Here is a 12,312-nt window from a genome sequence, read left to right on the forward strand (position 1 = left end):
GAGACTAGCATTCCAGCTGTATGGCCATCTGCCTCATTCAACCTCCCATATTGTTTTCGCTTGGAAAGTTTCAACCTTTTGTGCATCCAGAGTCTGGCCGTTTCCCTATCAAACTACCTTTCCAGGCCTAATCTCACAACCTTCTTTTAGATTTGTCTGAACCACTTCCTCCTTATTTGGACTCTATCTATAGTCTGACACTCAGACACATTGTCCTGGAGCACCTAGAGTTATGGAGCTACCAGTCTCATTGACAAGGAGAAATTAGCCTGTGGAAGCCAAGGCCTAGCACATCAATTTGTGGTCAGTAATGGCGCTCATTTTGACATCTGTTGGGCTAGGACTCCTACTAATTAGCAAATGAGCAAATTGTGTCCATGTGCTTTCAATTTTGTTTCTAGTGTAATGGTATACTTTACAAGCGACAGCAAATGTGCTCATTACAAGCTTTCAGTACATCAGAGTGATATTGGCTTGAAAAAATGTGATCATCAAAGATGATCACATCCTTACTGATTTAAATTCAATACAAGTCACTGAGTAGCTATTCTGTGCAGGGTTCTGAAATACACATTTCTTTGTCACTCAAAATATAGCAGGAGAGATAATTGCCTTTGCTAGGTGCTCAACCCTGGTTTCAAACTCATGATCCTTCTGCTTCAGCCTCCTGAGCAGCTGAGATTACAGGTGGTTACCACTGCACCCTCCTTGAAGTATACATATTGAACAAAGTTCCCCCAAACACTATTTTTAAGACTAAAAGTATGGTCTTGGGGTTAATATGACTGGCATTGAAATCTCTTTACAAATTACCACTGGTGTTTAGCAATTTTTTTTTAACCTCGTTAAGTTTTTGGTTTCTTCATCTGTAAACTCAAAGTAATTCCAAAAATCTAGTTGTTCTTATGATTTCCTGTTCATAAAATGGCTAGCACATAGCAAGTGCTCAGATAATAAGTGTAGTTGTTATATACATGTTAGCTTCATTTGGGATTTTTTTTTTGGGGGGGTACTGGTATTGTAGAGCCTTACATTCATACTTGGTTTTGGTTCAAGGCTGATACTTAAGCCATATAACCACTTCTGACACTTTTTGCTGTTTATTGGGGATAAGAATCTCATAGACTTTTCTGCCTAGGCTGGCTTTGAGCTGTGCTCCTAGATCTAAGTCTTCTGAGTAGCTAGCTACTAGTGACTGCCTAGCTTATTATGGTTTTTATGAGATGAGGAAACTATTACTTAGGGAGGTGAGATTGATGTGGAGACCTGGGCAGGAGTCCTAATGTTGTCTCTTCCTTGAGTGTGATTAGACAAGTCACTATGCTCACCTTGAGCTCAGCCACTTCAATCCTGCCTGTCTTGAAGTAGACAAAAACTTGGTAAATAATAGAATTTTTTTTTCTTGTTGGTCGTGGGTCTTGAACTCTGGGCCTGGGCGCTGTCTGTCAGCTCTTTAGCTCAAGGCTAGCGCTCTACCACTTGAGCCACAGCGCCACTTCCAGTTTTCTGGTGGTTAATTGGAGATAACAGTCTCATGTGGGGGGGGGAGGAGGATAGAGGGGTGGGAGGAAGATGGGATGGGAAGGGGAAACAAAAGGGGGGCTACAATGCTTGATAAGAAATGTACTCATTATCTTGCCCATGTAATTGTAACCCCTCTGTACAGTTTTTTCACACACAAAAAAAAGTCTCATGGACTTTCTTGCCTAGGCTGGCTTTGAACCGTGATCCTCACATCTCAGTCTCCTAAGTAGCTAGGATTACAGGTGTGAGCCACTGGTGCCCAGCTAATAACAGAAAATTTGAACACTCCCTTGGGCTCTCAGGCTCCTTTCTAGCTCTAACAAGTCATGTGCTCATATTTCATTAGATGTATTCCATGCCAGGATATAAGAGAAGATGCCTTGGGTGGCCTTTATTTTGCTTACTAGTTTCACCTTTTACCAAAAACATAGTCTTTTGTTTAAGGTTATCACTTCAGTTCTTTTAATCTAGAAATCTACAAATGTAATGCTCTTGTTAATTATCTGAGCCCAATAAACACTGCCATATAATTTGCATATAAATGAACTAGAAATAATACAAATTGGGAGTACTATTTACTCTGAAACTAGAAGTATACAGTCATTTTCCTTATAATTATTGGTAAAGTTTAGGATCTTCCTCTTCATGAATATTTTTTTAAAAAAGCACTGATATAAATAAAATTACATAAGACAAGCTGACAGAGCTCTATAGGAGGATAAACAAATATCTAAGAATTGATCGTTTTCTCTACTTTCTTTCTGATCCCTGCCTAGTTTCTTGTTTTCTGGTAGTACTGGGGTTTGAACCCAGGGTCTTGCTAGGCAAGACTACTGCTTTAGCCATGCTCTCTGTCCTTTCTGCTTTGTAGTTATTTTTCAGACAGGACCTTCCTTTTTCCTGGGGGCAGGTTGTGGTCCCTGGTGATCCTCAGCTCTGAGCCTTCCCTGGTCATTCAGGTCTTCCCATCCATGTGAACCCCAACATTAGAACAGAGACAATCTAGCTCCATTGTGCCTTACTGCAGTCTCTGATCTGCAGTATCCATGTGCAGAATAGAATTGTGATTGTTTCCTATCATGATGTTCTAGGGCGGTTTGTTATACAGGTTTGGTATGAATAATCACTATGATTATGTGTACCAAATACATAGGAATACACATGCATCTGTATTACCTCCCTTTCTCCTTTAATACAAACAGAAGCAGACTAAACAAAATATCATGTTTTTTTCCCCCCATTTTCTTTAAAAACAAGGTATCATTTTCCAAAATGCTTTTACTCACAGGTTTGCGAACATCAGGCAGGGTCAGCCAGAGAGGAAATACAATGGGGAAAACAATCAAGAAGGTGACCTGCTTGCGGGCATTGGTGGGCCAGGCCAGACTGAGGGGCTTGTCCTCCTCCTCAGCTGTCTCTGTGGTTTGCTGTAGAAACAGATAACACACAAACAGATGAAAAGGACTAGAGTAACACAGGCTACAAGAGCGAGACCACAGCGAGGAGGGAAGCACACTACAGGTACTTTTTAGGTTTAAATGGCCACATTGGTCTGAGGTCCTGGAAGAAACAGCTTAGTTGTGGGCCCTGAGAATTTTCTTTTGTTTGGACACCTTTCAGCTTCTCATTACTGAACGTGAGCTACATTTACTACTCATGAACTATTTTGTGTGTTGGTGTTTGTATGTGTGCACGTGAACACCAGGGTTGAACTCAGGGCCTGGGGGCTGGCCCTTCACTTTTTTGCTCAAGGCTGGCACTATCACTGGAATCACACCTCCACTTCCAGCGTTTTGCTGGTCAGTGGGAGGTAAGAGTTTCTAGGGTTTATTTTTGGCCTGGGCTGGCTTTGATCCTTGATCCTTAGAGCTCAGCTTCCCGAGTAGTAAGGATTTACCACTGACTGGCTACTCATAAACTTTTAGCGAGAAATTTATCTGCAGAGAGACAGCTCCCATCTTCCTCCTTCCTTCTCCCCGAGGACTGCATCATGAGATTCAGAATCCTTGGAAGAGCATTTATAAAAGTGAAAATGTCTTCCTTTTCTCCCTCCCTCCTTCCCTTTTTCCCTCCTTTCTCGCCTTTTTTCTTCCTTCCCACTGATTTTCAGCTCCTTACAGAAACACTTTGGTTAATAATTCTAATTTTTATTTTTTATTATTGCTTGTGGGGCTTGAACTCAGAGACTGGGAGCTGTCCCTGAGCTCCTTTTGCTCAAGGCTAGCGCTCTACCACTTTGAACCACAGCTCCACCTCCAATTTGCTGGTGGTTAATTGAAGGTAAGAGTCTTATAGACTTTCCTGCCCGGCCTGAGCTGGCTTTAAACTCTGATCCTCAGATCTCAGCCTCCTAAGTAGCTAAGATTACAGGCTAGGATTATAGGCGTGAGCTACCAGTGCCTGGAAATTTCCTTAATAATTCTGAGAAAGCTTCATTCCTTCCCACTGGCCCAGGAAGAAACAACAGTTTTGACGTGGGGCTGCCTAAACTTGTTGAATCCTAGAGTACTTCACCTGTAGCCAAAGGCTTATTATTCAAGCCTCTGTGTCAGGACTGAGAGAAACAGAGGACAGCAGCAGAGCCGGGCTGTGACCCTGCACGGGGCCTCAGAACAGGATATAAGCTTCTGAGTCTGAACTGGCAGCCACTGTTACGTTTGCCAGCGGCTATAGTCAGCAGCTCTGAAGTCTCTGAGCCAGAGGGGACCAAAGGTGATCTGGGCCTGGCAGGATGACCATTAGCTTGTCAGACGGGCCCCCAGAGCCTCGAAAAAAAGCATAGCAGACCCCATCAATCACCATCTCCCCTGCTTGTTTAAAAATGAAAGTGCAGGAGCAGGACCAAGCATCAGATCTAAAAATACCAACAGAACTTTTCCATGGAGGCTTCCTTTCTAGACAGTAGAAAGAGCCTCGCAGGGTTTGGAGATCCTCTGCCCGTGGGCAGCTCCTGCCTGCTGCTCCTCTGGCTCCCAGCACCACACACTTTCTGAACAGCAGCCATGATCCTGCCAGCATCAGCCATGATCCTGCCAGCATCTGTGTCCCAAAGAGGGTGATATGGAGGGCAGGCTTGGGCCAGATGGCTCAGAGGTAAAGGACTCAACTAGAGGTCAGGGCTAATGTGAGGCTACTTTTCTATCTACTCATTTGGCAAACCCTAAGGACTGACAGAAGGATCTGTTGTAGTTTAAATAGTCATCCAGACTTCAGTCATCTCTATGAGTTGAAATACTACTAATAGAAAAGAGATCTGAAGCCATGTTAAAGATGTGTGGAAAGAATAAGCTCTTCTGCTTTGGGTGTGTGTCCTCGGCATGGGATGGGGTCAGGTTAACAGGTGGAAATAGAAGGCTGGTGCAGTGGGATTTGGTCATCTGGGTCATCACGAAACACACACCTTCTACAGTCTATCTTTTTGCTAATGTAATCCATGTGCTCACTGCTGTCTTTCCTCCAATCCCAGGGCTTCTAGCCCTGATGGAAGTTTGGTTGCTGGCTCTGGTCTCTGTTCCAAACCACTGCTCCTTTTTCTGAGATGATGTAGCAGATAAAGCAAATCATTCGCTAGGAGCCCACTCTTCTCCCAGCGTGTCAGCTGGCAGCAGGAATAATCTGTGTGTCAATGAGGGTTCAGAAAACAAGTGTTTTCTTTCCTTCCTTCCTTCCTTCTTTCTTTCCTTCCTTCCTTCTTTCCTTCCTTCTTTCTTTCTTTCTTTCTTTCCTTCTTTCTTTCTTTCTTTCTTTCTTTCTTTCTTTCTTTCTTTCTTTCTTTCTTTCTTTCTTTCTTTCTTTCTCCATGCCACTTCCTGTTTTCTGGTAGTTAATTAGAAATGAGTTTCATGACTGGCTTCTAACTGTAATCCTCAAATCTCAACTTCTTGACTAGCTAGGATTACAGGTGTGAAGAACTGGCAGCCCAGAAACAGGTGTGTTTTAACTGCTGCCTTTCAAATACAGTTTGTAAAGCTGCTTCTTGTATGTTTAACCCAAAGTAATGACTTCCACTCCTCCCCTGGTAGACACTTTAGAAATGGGCATGGGAGACAGGAAATACTGCATTATTATTATTATTATATATTTTTGAGACAAGGTCTTGCTAAGAATCCCAGGCTGACCTTGAACTTGATAGTATTAGGAATATAGGCATGCACCACTAAGCCTGGAGCCCACATCATTCTTTATTTTATATTTTTGTTGGTATTTAGGTTTGAAGTCAGGCTCTTATACTTGCTAGACTGGTGGTTTACCACTTACTTGAATCATGCCTTTGGCATGTTTTGTTTTTTTTATTTTTAATATGGTCTTGCTTTTTTCTGCTGTAGGCCTGGATAGATTTCTCTGTTTCTTCTTCTCAAGTAGCAGGAATGATAGTTGTATGTCACCATGCTCAGCTTTTTAGTGGTTGAGATGGGTCTGGGGATCACACTGTGGTCCTCCTGATCTCAGCCTCCTTAGTAGTATAGGCATGAGACAACCAGCCCAGCTTGTATCATTCTTTTCTTGTGCTGGTACTGTGATTTGAATTTAGAGCCTGATCACTGTCCCTTAGCTTTTTCATTCAAGGCTAGCATTCTAGCCTTGAGCCATGGCTCCACATCTGGCTTTTTGGTAGTTAACTGGAGATAAAAGTCTCATGGACTTTTTTGCCCGGGCTGGCTCCAAACTTCAGTCCTCTGACATAAGCTTCCTGTGTAGCTCAAATTACTGGTATGAGCCATTGGTATTTGGCTATCATTCTTTATAAATTCCTCATCTTATATAAGACAAGTTTTTTTTTTTTGTCCATTGTGGGGCTTGAACTCAGCCTGGGTGTTGTTCCTGCACTCTTCAGCTCAAGGCAAGCACTTTATCACTTGAGACACAGCGCCACTTTTGGTTTTCTGGTGGTTTATTGAAGATAAGAGTCTCCCAGACTTTGCTCCCCGGGCTGGCTTTGCACTGTGATCCTAAGATCTCAGCCTCCTGGGTAGCTAGGATTACAGGCGTGAGCTACCAGCGCCCAGAGAAGACAAGAAGTTTTATTCTTGCAGAGGACCTACTTTTCTGAAGACTCCTCCCTCCTACCTCTCCCCCCCCTGCCATCCATAATCTAGCAACTTCTCTCTAAACTCCAATCTAACCTTTTTTTGAGGAAAAAAAAAACTACCAAAAGCAACTCTTTATGACTCATATCATTTTAATGACACCAACAGATGGTGACATTTCATCAATAACCCTTCTGCTTATAACCTATGGATTAGCTCCTTTCTCCATCTGCCAAAATCCCTAGGCAGGCAGCGCCACTAGCAAATAGCAGGGAATAATTGTCTGTTTAGATGTGTAAGCTTGAAACACACTACTGTCCAAATACAAACAATTAGCTATCTTGTATGGCTTCCAAAACTGCATTTGAAGTGGCTGTTACTAGGGCAGAAGTGGACTAGGACAAGAGGCTACATCTGAAGCTACGAAAACAGGGCTCTCTGTGGGGACTTCCTACCATCTTGGGGGTCAAGTCTCTCTGTAGGGAAGTGCAATAATCTAGAACCCCATGGCAGAGGGGAGGGGATCCCAGGGCCAAGTCACCAGCATCCTTTAAGAGAAATTCTCTTTGTCTTGTTGCCAGAACAATCTGACTCTGGCTTAAAAGGTGACAGCTTGTAGGCTGGCTAGAGAAACAGCAGAAAATGCTTTTTCCAAGTGTGGGGCTCAATTTGCTTTTGCTCAAGCTGGGGATATTAGTGCATTCATTAGTCTCAGCTCCCGGTAAAAGGCCATTGAGGTCACGGAAATGGTTTCCCAACTTTCCCTGGAGTCACGGTCATCTGATACTGGCCTTGCAATGACCCACTCTGACTTTCTACTGCTTTTGAAGAGTAACCATAAAGCAGAGCACTTCAGAAAGAATCTGAATGACTTAATTTTTGTGAGACAGAGTCGATCTGTTGCTGAGGCAGGTCTCCCACTCAAGATCCTCCAGCTTCCTCCTTGTTGGGGATTACAGGTGTGAACCACCACAGCCAATCAAAGGAGACAGGAGGAGCTCTCTTTAGGAGTCGTTATGCAGACCCAAGGCCAGTCATTGCTGCTTCCAGGCCTTGTAATCTCTGATAAGAGAAAAGATCACATGACTCTAGCTTCCCAGGTGGCCAGTGGTTGTGTGAGATGTCAGGATTTACAGAAGCATGAGAGAAGCAGGGGCAGAGAATCAGGACTCTGTGCTCATTTCTGCTTAGACCGATTCCTTAAGCAGCTACTGCCATCCTCTGCAGGTTTTACAAAGCCCCCAGTTCTAGGACTCCTTTACAGAGTTTCACATTTAAAGAGGAGATGAAAGAAATAATCTCATCTGTAGGGAAGTTGGCAATATCTTTCTGAGTCTTCTTCAGTATCCATTCTGCCTGTTATGGTATCTTCCTCAAGTTCATAGTTGAAATCCTAATCCCAACTATCTCAGAATGTGACTTTATTTGTAAATAGGATCTTACAACATTGGTTAAATTAAAACATCATTAGGGTGGGTCAGGACCAATTTGATTGGTGTCCTTATAAGAGGAAATTAAGACACAGAGAAAGATACCAAAGGTGTATATCAGAAAAAAGGCACATGAAGAAGAGGACACAGCAAGAAGATGGCCATCTGAAAGGCAAGAATTAAAGTCTTAGAGACAGCAAATCCCACCAGTTCTAGCCTCCAGAAGGTGAGAAAGTTAATTTGTGTTGTTGAAGATACCCAGTATTTGTTATTTTGTTAAGATGGCTTGAGCCATCAAATGCACTGTTCTTTGCCTAGTAAACAAGAGGCCCACTTTTACCTAGACTTTTTCCAGCCTTTCCTAGGACACCAGGTGTGGCCACTGATTATGTTTTAGACAATGGGATAGAACCAGAAGCATCCTCCTACCACTTCTAAATGCATCTTTAAAGGATGAGATTGTGTCCTTTCCTCCTCCTGCCTGCAGGTTGCAATGAGGACATTTTGGACAGGATGTGAACATTACAGAGGAAGAATACAGTACAGAGGAGCAATAACAAAGATCTGAGCTCCTGACACCCATCAAGAAGTCTTCTGACCCTGGACTGCCCAGACTGACTTAAGAGAGACAGAAAATTCTGTTCATTCAAACTTTGGCTCCTTTGGGTGTTGGCCACTCAGGGTGGAACCAATATCAACTGGTCTATGTTTTAAAAAATGTTTTTAAATGAAGACTCAAAGGAGGAATCGTTCTCACATCTTAGTATCAGGTAAAAGAAATGCTTCATCTGAGAAACACTAAATCTTAGAAACAAGTAATTGTATCAAGTAATTGATTCTTTGCTTTGTCCACTTAAGAATTCAGAGAAAATTTGTAACTTTTTTTTTTTTTGTGTGTCTGGTCGTGGGGCCTGAACTCTGGGCCTGGGCACTGTCCCTCAGCTTTTCAGCTCAAGGCTAGTGCTCTACCACTTGAGCCACAGCGCCACTTCCAGCTTTTTTGCTTATGTGGTGCTGGGAATCGAACCCAGGGCCTCAGGCATGCAAGGCAAGCGCTCTACCACTGAGCCAACTTCCCAGCCCAAAATTTGTAACTTTTATCAACAATCATGGTCTTGGAATCTGCTCAGTAACTTCAGCCTTACTATTTCCCTTTTCTTTTCACCTTTGGCTGTACTTTTGCTAAATTATGCACTCTTTCTTTCCTTCCTTCCTTCCTTCCTTCCTTCCTTCCTTCCTTCCTTCCTTCCTTCCTTCTTTCCTTCTTTCCTTCTTTCTTTCTTTCTTTCTTTCTTTCTTTCTTTCTTTCTTTCTTTCTTTCTTTCTTTCATTCTTTCTCTTTCCTTTCTTCCTTTCTTTCTTCCTTCCTTCCTTCCTCTTTCCTTCCTTTTCTTTTCTTTCTTGTTATCTTTTCCTTCCCTTCCCTTCCCTTCTCTTCCCTTTCTTGGTGGTACCAGGGCTTGAACTTAGGGCTTTGTGCTTGCTTGGTTTGCTTGCTCACAGCTAGTGCTCTTCCACTTGAGCCATGCCTCCAGCCTTGCTTTTTGCTAGTTATTTTGGAGATGGATCCTAGTGAACTTTACTGCTTGAGCTGGCCTCAAACTGCAGTGTTCCATATATCAGCCTCATGAGTAGCTAGAATTTCAGACATGAGTCCCTGGCGCCTGGCTTTCAGAGGTACCTTTTCAAGTAGCCTTGAATCACTGTGAAATGAGGTGCGGCAGACCTAAGTGAAATACTCTTTAGTGATTTAGCGGACACTTTCTCTGATTGAAGTAGTGGGGAGAAGGAGGGGGAAAACTGGTGACATTTGTTAATATTTATATCAGTTCTAGATATTGAAAGGACCAAGAGGATACCTATAGAATACAGAAAGCAGTCCTAGGTATCAGCAGCATCTGCTGGGATGTGTCTGCAGCAATCAGCTTTTTTACTTTTACCAGTGAATGTTGCCTAGTGTCATAGTATCTACTCAGCTTCCTTGTATGTACATTTTATTCCCTTCCCTCTGTATCTGGTGTGGCTAGCTCATCACCAGGTTTTCAGTGGAGGGGCCTGGGCTGGATTCTGCTTCTAAAGCCAGAGAACTATTTTTTAAAAGCAATCCAAATTGTTATTTTTGTCTTCCTGTCTGAAGATCAGCCTACTGTAATGCAATTGCTGCTACTTAAGAAGTAAAATGAAAACATAGGAGGAATCTAGAAATAGGCCACCTTCAAATAAAGTTTTATTGATTGGTGATAATGCTTCATGCCCACTTCTTGCTCTGGAAGTAAAGTGTTAATCCTAGGCACTTATTCACTTCAGAACCACCTTTCACTGGGGAGCCCTTCAGTGTAACATGACACTGGAGGAAAAGAATATATCACCATCTAAAGATCCTAAATACCAGTAAAAGTACAGTTCATTTGCCAGCACACATTTCATTGGGATTTCTCTCTGGAAGCCTCGCCCAGGCTCATTGTAGAGCATTTCACTGCCTAGAAGACCTTAAAGACCATCTCACTGTGAGTTTTGCTTTAATATGGGATGAACTTCTTGGGTTGCACTTGCCCAGATGACTCATCCTCTGTGCATTAATAGATTACAAAGACAAGCTACAATCGTAGACCTCTGAAATAATTTAAGATGAGAGTGTGAGGTCCTGACAGCAAGGGCCCCAGAGTGCAGAGTTGAATAAGTGCTGGCTCTTCGAGACCATCTCTTTCATTTGGTGGATAACCGACTGTGAGAGGAAGTGGTGTGCTAAAGGCTGGCCCACAGTGCCAGGCCAGGCCTTGACCTCTGACCCTTAATGACCTCTTTCTCTATTCCACAATACCCTTGTTCCTCAGTCCTGAAAACAGGCTTTACAATTTATGCCCAATGATGTCAGGCTCCCCCTTTTGTTTCATATTAACTTTATTATTATTATTTTCAGGCTAGCAAACCTGATATTCTTGAGCTTAAAGACAAGTTTTGGTGGGTTAGATGGCCCACATTTCTTTGCAAAGCTGCCAGGAAATATCTGCACATTGCCTTCTCTCCCTTTTCTCAGCATCATGCAACATCCACAGCAGCAGAGAGGAAAAATGAAGAACAGATTTGGGGTGTGAATAGAAGGAGCTGTCCTTGAGTGACATCTCCAAAATGCACATTTAAAAATAAAAGGCAGTCACTGAGAAGACTCCAATGGATATCAGGTTCTTAAGCACAGCTTATGAAAAACAACTTGTTACTTAGCATCTGGATCTGAGAAAAGAGTGCAGAGCTTCAGCTCTGGTTTCTGTGGAAGAAGGCAGCCATCAAGCCTACTAAATGCCCCAATGAGGGCTTGAGGTTTTATGTGCACTTTGTTGCTTGGTGTCACTCTGAATTCCTATAATTGTGGATAATCCCATTCTAGCTCCTTCTGAAATGGTTATCGGGGAGATATTGTGAAAGATGGAGGAGGCTCTTTAAAATAACAAACCTTATTAGGGCTAACTTTAAGCAAGAGCTGAAATAGGAGATGGAATTATTTTCAGATTCCAGCATTCAGAGTTTGAGGATTAATAAGAATGTATCCAAGAAAATAGCCTCATCCCTAGTCATGGGATTCCCTACTCTCCTTTCCCCTTCCCGATCCTTCATTACTGAAGCATTAAAAACACTCTCTTTGACAAAGCTGGCACATATAATTTCTTCAGTTAGGTCTCTATAGGGTCTGATGAGATGTATGTGCACCTCTACAATGAGCCTGGGCAAGGCTTCCAGAGAGAAATCCCAACAGTGCTTTAGCTATAAAAGGAAAGTTCTAGAAGGGATCAGCAAAGGCTCACTTTTCCCCTGGTTTCCTATTCAATAGGAAGTCAGACACAGGCTGTCATAAATATAAATGCCATTCCAGAATATTCTTTTACATCACTGTTGTTACAGAATTAAATGGCTTAATCCTTGAAAAGCATCTAGAACAGTGTTTGATACACGATAAACACTCAAGCATGTTATTATTATTATTTTTAAAAGTAAATTGTCAGGAGAACAATTTCTTCAAGGATATCTAAGAGAGAGAAATTGGAGTAGGTAAATTATAATAATATTTCTGGCAAGAAAATTCTATAATTCAATTGTTTGACATGAAAGCTGGTTTTTATGATTTCTTCTAATATTTGTTAAGCACTTGTTGACTGGAGTGATCCCATATTTAATTTCCTTTTCTTTTAGTGAATATGAATAAAATAGAAGGCCCTTGTAAATAAAACTAAAGTGAATATAAGGAGAAACACTACTGTATTTCAGTAGCTTTCTTCAAGTAGACTTTCTCCCAGAAACAAAGCTTCTGAGCAGATGGTGAGACTCATAATATTGTG

General features: G+C 42.3%; 1 protein-coding gene across 6 annotated transcripts in view; it reads right to left on the minus strand.

Moving 5' to 3' along the window:
• The window catches only part of Slc24a2 (solute carrier family 24 member 2), a 246,706-nt gene that overhangs the window by 19,922 nt on the left and 214,472 nt on the right, over window positions 1-12,312 (minus strand). For all 6 annotated transcript variants that reach the window (XM_070007933.1, XM_070007950.1, XM_070007941.1 and 3 more), the window contains one exon: window positions 2,811-2,951. In XM_070007933.1, the coding sequence (XP_069864034.1) occupies window positions 2,811-2,951 (141 nt within the window). The remainder of the gene's footprint in view (window positions 1-2,810; window positions 2,952-12,312) is intronic.

The sequence above is a fragment of the Dipodomys merriami genome, unplaced genomic scaffold (genome assembly GCF_024711535.1).
Source record: "Dipodomys merriami isolate MVZ:Mamm:240054 unplaced genomic scaffold, mDipMer1.0.p SCAF_11, whole genome shotgun sequence".
Classification (NCBI taxonomy): Eukaryota; Metazoa; Chordata; class Mammalia; order Rodentia; family Heteromyidae; genus Dipodomys; species Dipodomys merriami.